Source organism: Lemur catta, chromosome 7, assembly GCF_020740605.2.
Source record: "Lemur catta isolate mLemCat1 chromosome 7, mLemCat1.pri, whole genome shotgun sequence".
Taxonomy (NCBI): Eukaryota; Metazoa; Chordata; class Mammalia; order Primates; family Lemuridae; genus Lemur; species Lemur catta.
Window position 1 is genome coordinate 55,089,687 of NC_059134.1, and position 15,353 is coordinate 55,105,039.

The 15,353-nt window shown below is 41.6% G+C and overlaps 2 protein-coding genes across 3 annotated transcripts in view; one reads left to right on the plus strand and one right to left on the minus strand.

Moving 5' to 3' along the window:
• Window positions 1-6,527, minus strand: part of USP35 (ubiquitin specific peptidase 35) — a 103,837-nt gene extending 97,310 nt beyond the window's left edge. The window contains exon 1 of one of the 2 annotated variants that reach the window (XM_045557265.1): window positions 6,453-6,527. The gene's annotated coding sequence lies outside the window, so the exon portion shown is untranslated. The remainder of the gene's footprint in view (window positions 1-6,452) is intronic. The other variant, XM_045557263.1, reaches the window with a different exon arrangement.
• An 87-nt stretch (window positions 6,528-6,614) lies between these two features.
• On the plus strand, window positions 6,615-14,646 carry LOC123642293 (NADH dehydrogenase [ubiquinone] 1 subunit C2-like). The gene is made up of 3 exons (XM_045557275.1): window positions 6,615-6,934; window positions 12,784-12,927; window positions 14,469-14,646. The coding sequence occupies exons 1-3, from the start codon at window positions 6,766-6,768 to the stop codon at window positions 14,516-14,518; spliced, it is 363 nt and encodes a 120-aa protein (XP_045413231.1). The 5' UTR covers window positions 6,615-6,765; the 3' UTR covers window positions 14,519-14,646.
• The last annotated feature ends 707 nt before the right edge of the window (window positions 14,647-15,353 follow it).

The following is a 15,353-nucleotide window of genomic DNA, read 5'->3' on the forward strand; positions in this document are numbered from 1 at the left end:
CGTCCTAACAACTTAAAATTCCCAGTGTGCCATGCTATTTTGTACCTCTACTTCCTTTTATTCATGCTGCTTCCTCTGTCTCCTTTCTGCTGACTTTTCTACCCTGTCATCCAATTAGACAAACTGCTACCACATCTATGAATATAAAGGTAGGATGCCATAGTGATTAAGAGTAGGAGCCCTGGGGTCATACAGCCTGGTTGTAAATTCTACCTCCATCTTTTATTTTTTTTAATCTGTAGGCATGTTATTTAACCATCCTTTGCCTCAATGTCCTCATCTCAGAAGAGCACTCAGATTTATTTTTTACAGTTTTCCTGACAAAGAACAGATAACTGATTAAGCAGGGTGGGGGTGATCACCTCTTAAAGCAGCCCCTCCCATATGTACAGCTGTTTATTACTGCATTTTTAATGCTGACTTAATATTTTTCTTCCTCTGGCTTTCACCTATTACTTTCTGGCACAGTACATAATGAGCTTCTACTCACATACACATGACAGCCTTTCGAGTGATACACAAAGGGGAAACCCCACATTGTGTCCCTTTCTGTTGAGTGCCTACTATGGTAGGCATTATCTTTTTATCCTTACTAAAACTGCAAATCAAATTCATTGTCACTTCAGAAAAATATTTACTGGATTCCTGCTGAGTGTTATGCCCTGTGCTTGGTGCTAGAGATCAAAAAGTGAACAAGAAAGACATATTCCTGCCCACAAGGAACTTACATTCTAGTGGCTATAGCATTCTAAGAACCAGGAAGAGTGGTACAAGTTGAAGTTGGAAAACTAGGCAGGGCCCAAATTATGCAGGGTCTTTTAGGCCATTGTAAGGAATTAGATTTTATTCTAAGTCAAATGGGAACAAAAGAGTTTAAGATTTTCTGAGTTACAGTTTCATGTACATGGAACAAAATTCAAAACGTTTCCAGCCACCCTGTTCCCCTACCAAGAGGCAACCATTGTTACCAATTTCTTATGTATCATTCCAGAGATACCAGAGATATTCTACATATAAAGAAGTATTTATACGTTCCCCCTCCTCACTACTGCACTTGACTAGTCTTTGAAAAAAAAAAAAAGTATTTACATATACATAAATGACAACACTGTGCACACTTTTGACCTCACTTTGTGTGTGTGCATGTGCATACACGTGTGCTTAGTATATTTTGGAGTTCATTCTATTATCAGTACATGGGAAATACATAGTACATAGCAAGTACATACCAAGACCTGGTCTCTACAAAAAATAAAAATAATTAGCTGGGTGTAGTGGTATGTGCCTACAGTCCCAGGTACTTGAGAGACTGAGGCAGGAGGATCACTTGAGCCCAGGAGTTTGAGATTGCAGTGAGCTATGATGACACCACTGCACTCTAGCCTGGGCAACAGAGAGAAACGCTGTCCTCCCTTAAAAAAAAAAAAAAGTGACATATTGATATGATGCAATATTATACAATAGTCAAAAGGAATCAGGCCGGGCGCAGTGGCTCATGCCTGTAATCCCAGCACTCTGGGAGGCCGAGGCAGGTGGATCGCTCAAGGTCAGAAGTTCAAGACCAGCCTGAGCAAGAGTGAGACCCCATCTCTACCAAAAAAATAGAAAGAAATGATTTGGACAGCTAAAAATCTATATAGAAAAAATTAGCCGGGCATGGTGGCGCATGCCTGTAGTCCCAGCTACTCAGGAGGCTGAGGCAGTAGGATCGCTTAAGCCCAGGAGTTTGAGGTTGCTGTGAGCTAGGCTGATGCCACGGCACTCACTCTAGCCCGCGCAACAAAGCAAGACTCTGTCTCAAAAAAAAAAAAAGGAATCAACCTGACCTTTCTGTATCATCATGGATAGATCTCAAAAACTTTACATGGAGTGAAAAGCAAGACAAAAACAGAAATTATGAATCATACTGTTTAGGTTAAAAAGCAGCACACACATAACACAATACTAAATATATATATAAAATTATTTTTAAAAATAGACTGGAAATATACACACTAAACTCATAATGGTTGTCTCCAGGGAAGAAAGGAAAGGAGACTGGTTTTATCTGTGGTGTTTTATTTCCTTTTTAAAAAGGGAGAGGGCTAAAAATAAATATGATAAAATGTGAAAAGTTGTTAATTCTGGGTATTAGAATATGAGTATTTGTAATATTGTTCTTTGTAATTTTTTGTATCTTAAGTTTCATTAGGAAAAAAAAAACAACACAGCCCTCGATTGAGCTCAGAAGGAGGGATGTGCTGGGGAGGGCTGGGCTAGGCTTCTGTTATGGAACCTGTTGTACATTGGTGGATTTTTTGTAGAATCCAAGCCTTGGCTAGTCTATTCAATATACAAGCATTTCATCACGGTTTTGGTTTTGTCGTTTTTTGGTTTTTGTTTTTTTTTTTCGCGAGACAGGGTATCACTCTCACCCAGGCTACAGTGTAGTCATGTAATCATAGCTCGCTGCAGTCTTGAACTTCTGGCCTTAAGGGATCCTCCCTGCCTTGGCCTCCCAAAGTGCTGAGATTACAGGTGTAAACCATCACGCCTGGCCATATTTCATCATGTTTTAACAAAGTCTTTGTAATCATTTTAAAAGTTTGCCTAATAGTTTATCTGGTATTCAGAATTTACCTCATCCTCCTAAGGAACATTTTGGTGGTTTTCATTCTTTTGATATAATTTTAAAAGAAATGCTGTGGTTAAAACTCTGTGTATAAAAAGTTTTTCATGCCACATTATTTTCATAGGACAAATTCCCAGACGTGTAATTACTGGGTCAGAGGGTATGTACTTTTGAAACATTTTTTGCCTTTCAGAAAACTTCTGATATACACTCCTTTGGAGGATCCTAACATGAAATATTGTCAGGTAGTGCTTTTTAAAGGCATAAAAAGTCCATCACTTATTCGATAACTGTAGGGGATAACGGGGGTGGGGGGAAAGGGGAAAGTTCCTCTTGGCCCTCTGAAGGTTTGCTGAAAAATCAACTTTCAAAAGGCAGATAAATTGGGGAAAAGGCATACAAATTTATTTAACATGTATATATATGAGCCTTCAGAAAGAAGACCCAAAGATACAGGGGAAATTGTCCATTTTTATGCTTAGGTTCAACAAAGTATGAACTGTCATGTGGAAATATGACTGGACAAAAAGGGTTTGATCTAATGCTAATAGACTGAGTGGGGAAACCCAGCAAAGTCTGTCTGTCTAGATTCTTCTTGGCCTCTTTGAGCATGAATTCCTTCTGGGTATGGGGCAGGACCCTCTTTGCAATGGGGGGATGTTATGGTAACAGAGTAGTTGCCCCTCCTCCCATAGACATAGGAGAGTAATACTGACAGTGGGGAACATATAACAGAAAGAATGGCCTGAAAGCCTGAAAAAAAAAAAAATGACAAAAATGCTGTTTCTTTAAAACCTCACTTTTTTTTTGAGACAGAGTCTCACTACAACTTCCAACACTCAGGCCCAAGAGATCCTCCAGCCTCAGCCTCCTGAGTAGCTGGGGCTACCAGCTATTTTTTTCTACTTTTGGCTAATCGTTTTTTTTTTTTTTGGTGGGGGGGCTAATTTTTTCTATTTTTAGTAGAGATGGGCTCTCATTCTTGCTCAGGCTGGTCTTGGAACTCCTGACCTCAAGCAATCCTCCCACCTCGGCCTGCCAGGGTGCTAGGATTATAGGCTTGAGCCACCACGCTGGTTAAAACTTCACTCTTTGTGGAAACTAAAACCTACATCCCTGCCTCAGGCCAGTGGCTGGGACAGGCAGGGGAGTGTCCTTTGTTCTCTGGGCTACAGGAAATGGCTCAGCCTAATGTCAAGATGGAGGCCCAGGCCAGGGAAGTCCTGGTGGACCTCCCAGGTGGTTAGAGGTCAGTGGATTGTCTTAGGAGATGGGAACATCAGAATCATCAATTGTTCAAGAATTGTCTGAAGCTAAATGGCTACCCTTTAGAAGTTCTGTATTTCTGCTTATGAGGACAAAGGAAGTTTTTAGACAAGAGTCTCCATCCTCCTCATTTGCTGGCAAATTAATAAATCTTTCTTTCCTTCTCCTCAAACCACTTGTCCTTGTTCTTCTGATACGGCCTGGGGGACAAGTGCTGAGCTTTTGGTAACATTATGACCTATAGTCAAACAAGGCAGGTCAGGTAATTTCTTTATGGCCAGTTTTGGCACAGAAAAATGGAGGAAAAGTCAGAGTAATATTTTTAGGTTTTATGGCTGGGTTGGGGAAAAGGGTTCTGCTGTCTATGACCTGCCTTGGGGAAAAGAGATTCTAATTTCCATGGCTAGCCTCAGAGAGAATGGGAGTGGGAGACAGGAAGGCAGGAAAAGCTCAGAGGAAAACTTCTGCTTCTAAGGCATTCATTTTGAGGGTTATTATTTTCTGAGCCCCAACATCACACTTAGCTGGTATTTAATTCTTCCACTTGGGAAATCAGTATCTTTGATGCATATACCTTTCCATAAACCTCTGGTTTAGTCAGCATTTCCCTGGATAAAATGTTGATCCCACTAATGAACAGACACAACAGGAAGACATTTTAGCTCAATATCCAGAAGGGCTTTTAAAGAGAGAGCTCTACTAGGCTGACGCCACGGCACTTACTCTAGCCCGGGCAACAAATCAAGACTCTGTCTCAAAAAAAAAAAAAAGAGAGAGAGCTCTACAGAGATAGAAGCTCCCCATTACTGGAAGTGGGTGAGCATAGAGTGGACGATTGTTTGGCACAATGTTACAAATTTTCTCTTTCCTTCATTCCTCAAACTTTTCAGGAACGCCCTCAGTCATGTCCAAGGACCTGAAGACTCAGGTGAAACATTTTAGGGTGCTGCCTCCAAATCTGAATTTCTAGAGTAGGGTAAATGATCCAGTCCTCGGCCTCTCTGAATTCTTTGCTGTTGACTGTACCTTAATTTTAGGTTTAGGATGGTGTGTATGTCCGAATGAACCCAGAAAATGAAAACTAGCTATTATGGAATTTCAATTCATTATATGAACTAAAATAAAATCTCAAGGCTTCCCCACCCTCCACCAGCTGACTGAATGGACTCCCTCTTGGCCAAGGGGATAGTAAATTGACTGCCAAGAGGAGGGAGGTCAGACACACCTTATCATGCCCCCCTCCCTTCTTGGAAACATCCTTTGTAATCCATTAACAGGCCTCAGGGTATGCAAGATAAATCTGGAGGTCCTCAATTTACACAACAAATATGTCAGGTGGCTTGTCTCTGAATAACAGTCCTCCTTATCTTAAAACATTCCAAACCATTACACAAAGTTTCATGTCTTTAACCAATTACAAGTCAAAGAATCTTTAAACCTACCTATAACCTGTAAGCCCCCCTCACCCCCCGACTCCCCCCTACCAGATGGCCCACCTTTTTGGACCAAATCAATGTATGCATTCCACATATTGATTTATGACTTTACCTGTAATCCCTGTCTCCCTGAAATGTATACAACCAAGCCGTAACCCAACCACAGAGTACACTTGCTCAAGGTTTCTTGGGCAGCCGGGTGCTGTGGCTCACGCCTGTAATCCTAGCACTCTGGGAGGCCGAGGTGGGAGGATGGCTCGAGGTCAGGAGTTCGAGACCAGCCTGAGCAAGAGCGAGACCCTGTCTCTACTAAAAATAAAAAGAAATGATCTGGACAGCTAAAAATATATAGAAAAAATTAGCCAGGCATGGTGGCACATGCCTGTAGTCCCAGCTACTCGGGAGGCTGAGGCAGAAGAATCGCTTGAGCCCAGGAGTTTGAGGTTGCTGTGAGCTAGGCTGACGCCACGGCACTCTAGCCCGGGCAACACAGCGAGACTCTGTCTCAAAAAAAAAATTTGGCTCAGAATAAATCTCTTTTTTTTTTTTTTTTGTGAGACAGAGTCTCACTCTGTTGCCCGGGCTAGAGTGCCATGGCGTCAGCCTAGCTCACAGCAACCTCAAACTCCTGGGCTTAAGCGATCCTCCTGCCTCAGCCTCCCGAGTAGCTGGGACTACAGGCACGCAACACCATGCCCGGCTAATTTATATATATATATATATATATATATATATATATATATATATATATATATATATATATATATATATATATATATATATATGTTATTTTTAGCTGTCCATATAATTTCTTTCTATTTTTAGTAGAGACGGGGTCTCGCTCTTGCTCAGGCTGGTCTCGAACTCCTGAGCTCAAATGATCCGCCCCCCTCGGCCTCCCAGAGTGCTAGGATTACAGGCGTGAGCCACCACGCCCGGCCAGAATAAATCTCTTTAAAATTATTTTACAGAGTTTGGCTTCTTTCCGTTAACAATTACGTTTCTCAAAGCTACCCACCGTGCCCATTTGTGGATGTTGGAAGCAAAAATAAATCTTTGCCCAACGGGTATTCAGGGGCAGGGGAGGAGAGGCAATTCTGGGTGGGGGAGTAAGGAAAAAAAAAATCAGTGCCTCTTACTCTTCGCTCAATTTGGCTTATTTGGTGTATTCCTCCACCCCGTGGTACCAGGGCCCCGAGTCCCGCTCTCACCAGAAGAATCAGAGCCGGTGCGCGAGCAAGGTGAGCCATTAAATAGCCCGGAACCTCCCGTACTGGGTTCCGGCGGCAGCACGCACCGGGAAGCGTTTCGGCGCTGCACCATTCCTGCGCCATGTCCTTCAGCCCGGTCCTCGGAGGAGAAAGCTTGCCGCTTACGCCGAGCCAGAGGTCGTGGTGATTTTTCTTGTAATTGGTAGTCTAAGGCCAGGCCTCAAGTGGAAACGGAGTCACTATGCTGACCGGACGGCAGAGCCCAGTGCCCTTACAGTTCCTGCCGGATGAGGCCCGGAACCTGCCCCCGCCCAAGCTGACGGACCCGCGGCTCCTCTACTCGGGCTTCCTGGGCTACTGCACCGGCCTGCTTGATAACGCGATCCGGCAGAGACCGGTGATATCGGCTGGTGAGGGCTGCGCGGGGGGGATCGGCTATGGGGAGAGGGGGTCGCAAGGCTGCAGACCAGCCCTGTCGTAGGCCCTCCTGAGGAGCTCTGTTTTTCCGTGCCTTTTTTGGCCCCAGATCACCTCTCCGGGCCTTCCGAGTCCTGTTAGCTCTTCAGAACCGGGAAGAGCCAGAGTGACATTTGGCACTTGAAGAAATTGAGATGCAGTGAAGCAGGGACTTACCCCTGACCCCACAGAGAGTCTGTGAAGGATCTGAGACTGTTCCCCTTTTCAGTTTGTGTTGCACTCTGTGCAAAAATAAGCCATGGCTCCATCCCATGCACTACTGACACTCTACCGGCATTAGAGCATTTAGTCCTCAGAACACTCTGTGGGGAGGTATTATCCACAAATGAGGAAACAGCCTAAGAGAGGTTACAGCGGTTTCCCCCAAGGTCATCTGGCTAGTAAGTAGCAGAGCCTGTTTTTAGACCTCAGAGTGTATATTCTAAACCAGTGCTTCCCAAACCTAACGTGCATGTGAATAACCTAGGGATATTACTAACATGTGAATTCTGAGTCATTAGGTCTGGGGAGAGGCTGGATGTTATCAACAAGCTCCTGGATACTGCTGCTGCTAGTCTGGGGACCACAGTTTGAATAGGAAGCTCTAAACCACTGAGCTTTATATATTTCCTACTAGTATGTTGCAGGCCTCTTCTCAGAGACTGACTATTCTGATAATAGCCAACACAGCTGTGCTAAAGACAATAGATTTCCAAAGGGCAAGAAGAGAAGAACTTTGGAAGAGATACCTTTTAACTTAGCTTTGATTTTCAGGCAGAACTGAGAGATAGCTTTCTAGGCCCATGGGCTAGTGCAAGCAAATGGAGGCAAGGGCCTCTGAATGTGGGGGGTGTTAGAAGATTGAGTGAATGGACAGGGTTAGCGGGATAAGGCTACAGTGGATATTTAGGTAGATCATGGCAATTTATTCTCTAGGCAGCCAGGAACCTTACAAGCTTTTGAGAGCTGGGAGATTGCAGTGATTAGACCTGTATTTTTCTTTCTTTTCTTTTCTTTTTTTTTTTTTTAATTTCAGCATATTACGAGGGTACAAATGTTTAAGTTACATATATTGCCTTTGCTTTGCCTGAGTCAGAGCTTCGGGTGTGTCCATCCCCAAGACAGTGTGTATTGCACCCATTAGGTGTGAATATACCCATGCCCTCCTCCTCCCCAAGACCTATATTTTAAGCAATGTGAAGCATTGGCGCCAAGGAGCACAGTTAGGAAGAAAGCTCATGCAGTGGTTCAGGCAATAGGAATCACCCCACTTGTGCCTCTTTAGCCTTCTTCCAGCTGTATGTCATGCCTGGAGGTCAGCTGCCAGCCCATCAAATCCATCATTTTCAGTGCTCAAATAGTACTAAAGTCCCATCTCCCTTGGACATGACATTCCTTCCCTCACCACAGGAAGGTATGATCTTTGCCCATTTCTGCCTCTGGGAACATGGGGTTTCCTCTCTTTTCATCACCACTCCACATTTGCTCAAGCCTGTCACTTGGTATAATGAAAGAGCTCCACTTTGGAACTAAACAGCCTTGTTCTGCTTCCCAGCTGTGTCACTTTGGGTAAGCAAGTTATGTGATCAGGCTAATCGGAGCCAAAGTTTCATCTATAAAGTGAGAATAATTAATTTTTGCATATTTGTTGTGAGAATTGAGATTCTATAGGTAAGATGTCTAAAACAAAAGATGCTGGACAAAGCTCCCCTGAACTCTCTCTGTGCTAGGCAGTGTGTTACATAAGTGGGTATGTGGGGTGAGGAATACTGCCCTTAAGGAGCTCCTAATCAAGGAGTCAGGGAGACAAAGAAGGAAACAGTTGATTACTGGTCTTGGTATGATAGATACATGTTTTGATAGAAGTGGGTGAGCAGAGCACACTTTGGGAGCACGGAGGAGGTACAGATGGGAGGGAGAATGTTCCGGAGGAAGTAGAGGTTTGCTGAAATGGAAAGTATGTACCACTTAATCTCACCTCATTGTTGTCAGTTTACCAGAAAGAGGATAGTAGTTAAGAGAATATGATTTTGGATTTGACAGCACCTCCACCCTACTAGTCATTTGATTCTGGGGAAGATCCCTATCTCTGTGAGATGAGATAATGTATATAAAGTACTTAGCACAGGAGTAGGGGTCAGAGTTCTTGAGTTCACTGAGATTACCTAAATTGCTTTGGAAAATTTAGATCCTGAGGACTTTATTGAAATGGTTATCCTCAGCATTTATTGAATTCATATTGTGTTTATCTAGCCCATTGCTGATACATATATTAACAGTAGATGCTCAATAAGTATTTATTGAATGAATAAGTATATGTAGCTTATAAGGAATATAAAACATGGTCCCAGCCCTCCAAAAGTTTATATACCAGATGGACGTATCTATTAAAAAGACAAGTTTATGCATATAGAGTAACAGGTGTGACACATAAATGATATTTCTAAGAGAGTTGGGGTACATGTGGTATTTTGAGACATGCATACAATGTGTAATGATCAAGCAAGAGCAGTTAGACCATCCATCACCCCAGTCACCTTTTCTTTATGTTGGGAACATGCCAGTTCCTCTATTCCAGCAATTTTGAACTGTACAATAAATTATTGCTAACTATAGTCATCCTACTGTACTATCAGTAAATAGAATTTTTCTTAAGTTTTTCTCTCATCACCTTGTTGCTGGTTACCACTTAACCTGCCCTAAATTTAGAGTTAGTTGGTAATCTAACTATCGTCCACAAAATTAAATGTTTATTGATTTCTAGATTAATGTCAGTAATTTATGGAGTTAGGCAAAGAACATGATGGCTTCCAGGTTTTGAGTCATTGAGTAAAGGAAAAAAGGGGAAAATGATTGTGGAGGGGTTGTGCATGTAATGAGAGGCAGACTGCTGCTGAGAGAGAGAGAAGAGAGGTTAAGGAAAAAACAGGGACTTGGGAAGAGGCCAGGCCATGCCTTTAGGGCTAGGCTGCTGACGTCATTTAAAACACGAAGTCTTTTTCTTTGAGGAATACGGGTCAGCACAGAGAGAGTCTGGTCTTGGTATCTGTGGAGTCCAGTGGCATGTGGGAGAACACACTTGGTTTGCTATGTTGTGGGTAGCCCATAAGGGGAAGCAGTGGCTGTTTGGGGTAAGAGAATGCAAAAGAGCCTAGCCCCTGTCCAGTCCCAGATCATAGGAATATTTTTCATTTTTATTGTTTTACACATTTTCCAAAATACTTTTACATACATATGTCTTGGTTTATATACTACTACTGTGAGAAAGATAGGATAGGTATTAGCTCTGTTTTAGAGGTAGTAAGTTGAATTGCCCAAGGCTATACATTTATTAAATATGTATTAAGTGCTATGTGCTTATACATAAAGATGAATCAAACATTGGTTTTGCCTGGTGGTATAGACAGAAATAAATTACTGTAGCAACTTACATGTTAATAGACATGAGTTTACCCTTTTAACTTTGAGAAGTCTGGGGAGACTTCTTAGAGAAAGTCATGTCAGGGGTGAATCCTGAAGGATGAGGTGGTCACTAGGTACAGAAATAACCAGAGCATGTTATTTAGCAGCATGAAAGTTTGTGTGAGGAATTAAAAGTAGTTCAGTATTGCTGGAGCACAATGTGCATATCAAGGGACATCAGAAGGTGAAGGTGGAAGAGTTGACTCCTGAAGGGCCCTGTTGTTTAGATTCAGGAGTTTGGACTCCTGTTGGACATAATTAAAGGATAGAAGGGACTGGCAAGATAGGTTCACATTTCAGTAAAATTCTTCTAGTGACGGGGCAAAAGCTGGGATCAGAGTAGAGTGGCTCTGATGAAATGAAAGGGAGGCCAGTTAGTGTAAGTGAGAGAAGTTCCCCAGAGTGAGGAAAGGAAATAATTACAAGGTAGAATTGACAAGACCTAGTGACTAGATGTGCAGGAAGAAGGTAGAAGAAAGGATTACTGTGTTTATGACTCAGATTCTCTAAATGGTCCTATCATTCTCTGAGGTAGGCATAAGAGGTGTGAATAGGAAAGACGTGAGTCCAGTTTGGGGTATTCAGGTGAACACAGCTGACAAACATTTGGGTAAGTATGTTATTTAGCATGGGTGTCTGGGTTAGACATACTTACAGGTCATCACCACATGGGTAGTAGATAAAACTGTAGGAATAAATGAGTTCTCCAAAGGAATATGTATAGGATAAGAAAAGAAGAGGACTAGGAATGGAATTCTAGGGTATAGCTAGAAAATCAAACCTGCAGTAAGCTTTTTGCAAAAACTGTTTCTGTGTATAAAGTTCACACCTTTGGATTGGATCTCCCCTTCAGACTTTCACTTTTGGCTTTCCCTAGATCATGTGATTTGATCCTCCCAGTCTCATTATAATAGGATAATTTTTAAAATACAGTTTTGAATAGATAATACATGTAAATGGCACAAGCTTTAGAAGGTACTAAAGAAAACAGTGAAGGAATTTCTTTTTTTTATTATTTATTTTTTTGAGACAGAGTCCTGCTCTGTTGCCCGGGCTAGAGTGCCGTGGCATCAAGCTCACAGCAACCTCAAACTCCTGGGCTCAAGCAATCCTACTGCCTCAGCCTCCCAAGTAGCTGGGACTACAGGCATGTGCCACCATGCCCGGCTAATTTTTTCTATATATATTTTTAGCTGTCCAGCTAATTTCTTTCTATTTTTAGTAGAGACGGGGGTCTGACTCTTGCTCAGGCTGGTCTCGAACTCCTGACTTTGAGCGATCCTCCCGCCTCGGCCTCCGAGAGTGCTAGGATTACAGGCATGAGCCACCACGCCCGGCCCCAGGAATTTCTTAATGAGATACTTTCATAGTGTAGCTGACTGTTCTAGTAACCAATAAATATGCATATATAAATCGGGATATGGAGACAAACCAAATTGCTTTTAAAACATTTGTAGAGGACTTTACCTCTGTCCCATCACATCCTGCACAGGCCCTAGAATGTAGGTTAGTTGGGGTCTAAAAAGATTTTTTTTTTTCCTATTCTTAGCCCAGGATTCAGGATTTTGTACTTACCTACCTTTTCCCATGAGGTCTTTTCTTTTCTTTTCTTTTCTTTTCTTTTCTTTTCTTTTCTTTTCTTTTCTTTTCTTTTCTTTTCTTTTCTTTTCTTTTTTTTTTTTTTTTTTTGAGACAGAGTCTTGCTGTGTTGCCTGGGCTAGAGTGCTGTGGTGTCAGCCTAGCTCACAGCAACCTCAAACTCCTGGGCTCAAGCAATCCTCTTGCCTCAGTCTCCCGAGTAGCTGGGACTACAAGCATGCGCTACCATGCCCGGCTAATTTTTCCTATATGTTTTTAGTTATCTGGCTAATGTCTTTCTATTTTTAGTAGAGACAGGGTCTCGCTCTTGCTCAGGTTGGTTTTGAACTCCTGACCTCGAGCTGTCCTCCTTCCTCAACCTCCCAGAGTGCTAGGATTACAGGCGTGAGCCACCACACCCGGCCTCCATGAGGTATTTTATAAAACTTGAATTTTAACAATCTTAGGTTCTATTGATAATTATGTTTGCAAATAATTATGTTTGTTTTTCATAAGTGCCAGATTTCTTTAAGAATATGTAGGATGTCTCAAGGTCAAGGATCAAGGCGTTTGTTTAGAAAAACCATATAGAAAAGCTTTTTTTTTTTTAAAGAAAAGAAATACCATACCACTAAATTATGTATCTGAAATCCCCCATCTCTAATTTTATTAAAATATATATATATCTGAAATGTAAAAATGTAATTCTTAATACACATTGACTGATTTTTGCTTTCTTTGGAATTTGTCATTTGAATTTCAGGTTTGCATCGCCAGCTTCTGTATATTACTTCCTTTGTTTTTTTTGGATACTATATTTTTAAACGTCAAGACTATATATATGCTGTGAGGGACCGTGATATGTTTGCATATATGAAATTACATCCGGAGGACTTTCCTGAAAAAGGTATTTCAAGTTAATAGTAGAAAACCTTTTTTTATTCTGTATCATTTTCCCTGGTTAATCTTATTCATGCCTATGGCTTCAGGTACCCTCTGTACTCTTCTGTTGACTCCCACATACTTATCTTTAGATCAAAATTCTCTTGAATTTATTTATCTAATTTCTGGCTGATTACCTCTGTGTCCCTTTGACAGCAACAAAGTTCATGTCCCCTCTGCCTTCCCAAACCTCCTGCTCCTCTGTGTCATGTTTCAGGGAATGGCACTACTGTCCACCTGTACACAGAAGCCAGAAGCCTGAGAATTATCTTCAAGTGTTTCTCTTTCACTTCCCATTAGTCATCCAGTCTAACCAGTTCTATTTCCTAAATACTTCTTTTTCTTTTCTTTCTTTCTTTTTTTTTTTTTTTTTTTTTTTTTGTCTTTTTATTTTTTAGTGGCAGAATCCAGGCCAGTATTTCCTAAATATTTCTCAACTTTGAACTCTCCTCTCTCTCCCACTACCACTGTGCTGGTTTAGGTTCTGATAATGCCTTGCTTGGACTGTTGCGCTTGCCTCTAAGTCATCTCTGCCTTTGGTCTTGTTTCTGCTGACAGCAAATTTGATCACACCTCTCCTCTCTGTTTAAAATAGCCATCCATTGCCTATGGGATAAAATCCAGACTCCTTAGGATGGCTCATGTCCCCAGGCTGAGCTAATTGCCTATCCTCTTTTCAGAAACACTTTTCCCAGCCAGGCACGGTGGCTCACACCTGTAATCCTAGCACTCTGGGAGGCTGAGGTGGGAAGATTGCTTCAGTTCAGTTCAAGACCAGCCTGAGCAAGAGCAAGACCCCATCACTATTAAAAATAGAAAAATTTAGCCTCTCATGGTGGCATGAGCCTGTGGTCCCAGCTACTCAGGAGGCTGAAGCAGGAGGATTGCTTGAGCCAGGAGTTTGAGGTTGCTGTGAGTGAGGTTGATGCCACGGCACTCTAGCCAGGGTGACAGAGTAAGACTCTGTCTCAAAAAAAAAAAAAGTCTCAGTGACTGCCAAGCCATAGCTAAGGACAAGAAAATAAGGAAATTTTTAAGGGTTTGTTTTATCTGTTTGGGCTGCTATAACAAAATACATTGGACTGAATAATTTATAAACAATAGAAATTTATTACTCACAGTTCTGGAAGCTGGGAAGTCCATGATCGAGGTGCCAGCAGATTCAGCACCTGCTGAGGGCCCACTTTCTGCTTCATAGATAGTGGCTTGTTGCTATGTCCTCACATGGTGGAAGGGGTGGACAAGCTCCCTTGAGCCTCTTTTATAAGGGCACTAATCCCATTCACGAGGGCAGGGCCTTCATGACCTAATCACTTCTCAGAGTCCCTACCTCTTGATATCAGTGCATTGGGGATTAGGTTTCAGCATATGAATTTTGGGGTCACACAAATATTCAGACCATGGGGTTTCTATTGATAAGGTTATTGGGTGTTAATTTTCCTTTAGGAAATATAATTTTTAAAACATAATTTTAAAATAAATCTTTTGTGATCTTTCTTTTTATAGATAGGAAGACTTACGGTGAAATTCTTGAAAATTTCCATCCAGTACGTTGAGGTCTTCAAAATGCCTGCTCCAGTTTCACTGATAACATTATTTCTGGATTTTATGGAACATGTTTCCATGTCAGCCGAAGTTTATGTTAATCTGTGTTAACACCTTATAATTAAAATAATTATCATGAGTTCTCTGACTCTTTTTTTGTTGTTGTTGTAGGAAAAATAGTTCATTGGAGAATGGTCAATTTCCATTCACCCAGTTTTAAGAAGACATCTGAAAGATTTTAAAATGGAGTTTAGTTCTAGTTTGGAATCAGCAAACTGTAGCCCAAATCAGGCCCACTGCCAATAAAGTCTTACTGGAATATAGCCATGCTCATTTGTTTATGTGTTGTTTATGGTGGCTTTCCTGCTACAACAGCAGAGTTGAGTAGTTGTGACAGAGACCTTGTGGTCTGCAAAGCAAGCATAGAATGAGACAGATTATGGAGCTTTTTGTGTGTCGTGCAAAATAATTTTGACTTGATCCTGTAGGTATTGGGAATTCACTAAAGGGTTTTAAATAAAATGGTCAGGTTTGTATAACATTTCTGAGCTCTCTCTGCAATAATATAGAAGGTAGATTGGAAGGAGGAGACTTGATAGGGAGAACAGAAGTCTGATAACTGCAAAGGGTCTTTGCTCTTAGACGGATCATCCTGGAGAAAGTGGATTCAGTAGCTGACACTGTCTACAATGGAGCTTGGTCCAATTAGAAATAAAAGATTGCACCTAACTGGAATGAGGTTATACTTTATGGTTTATCAAATCCAAATGCCTGTCCAAAAAATTGTTTGTTTCCAAGCTCAGATTTGATAATCAGATCAGGTTTTGAAGATAAATAAAATTGTTT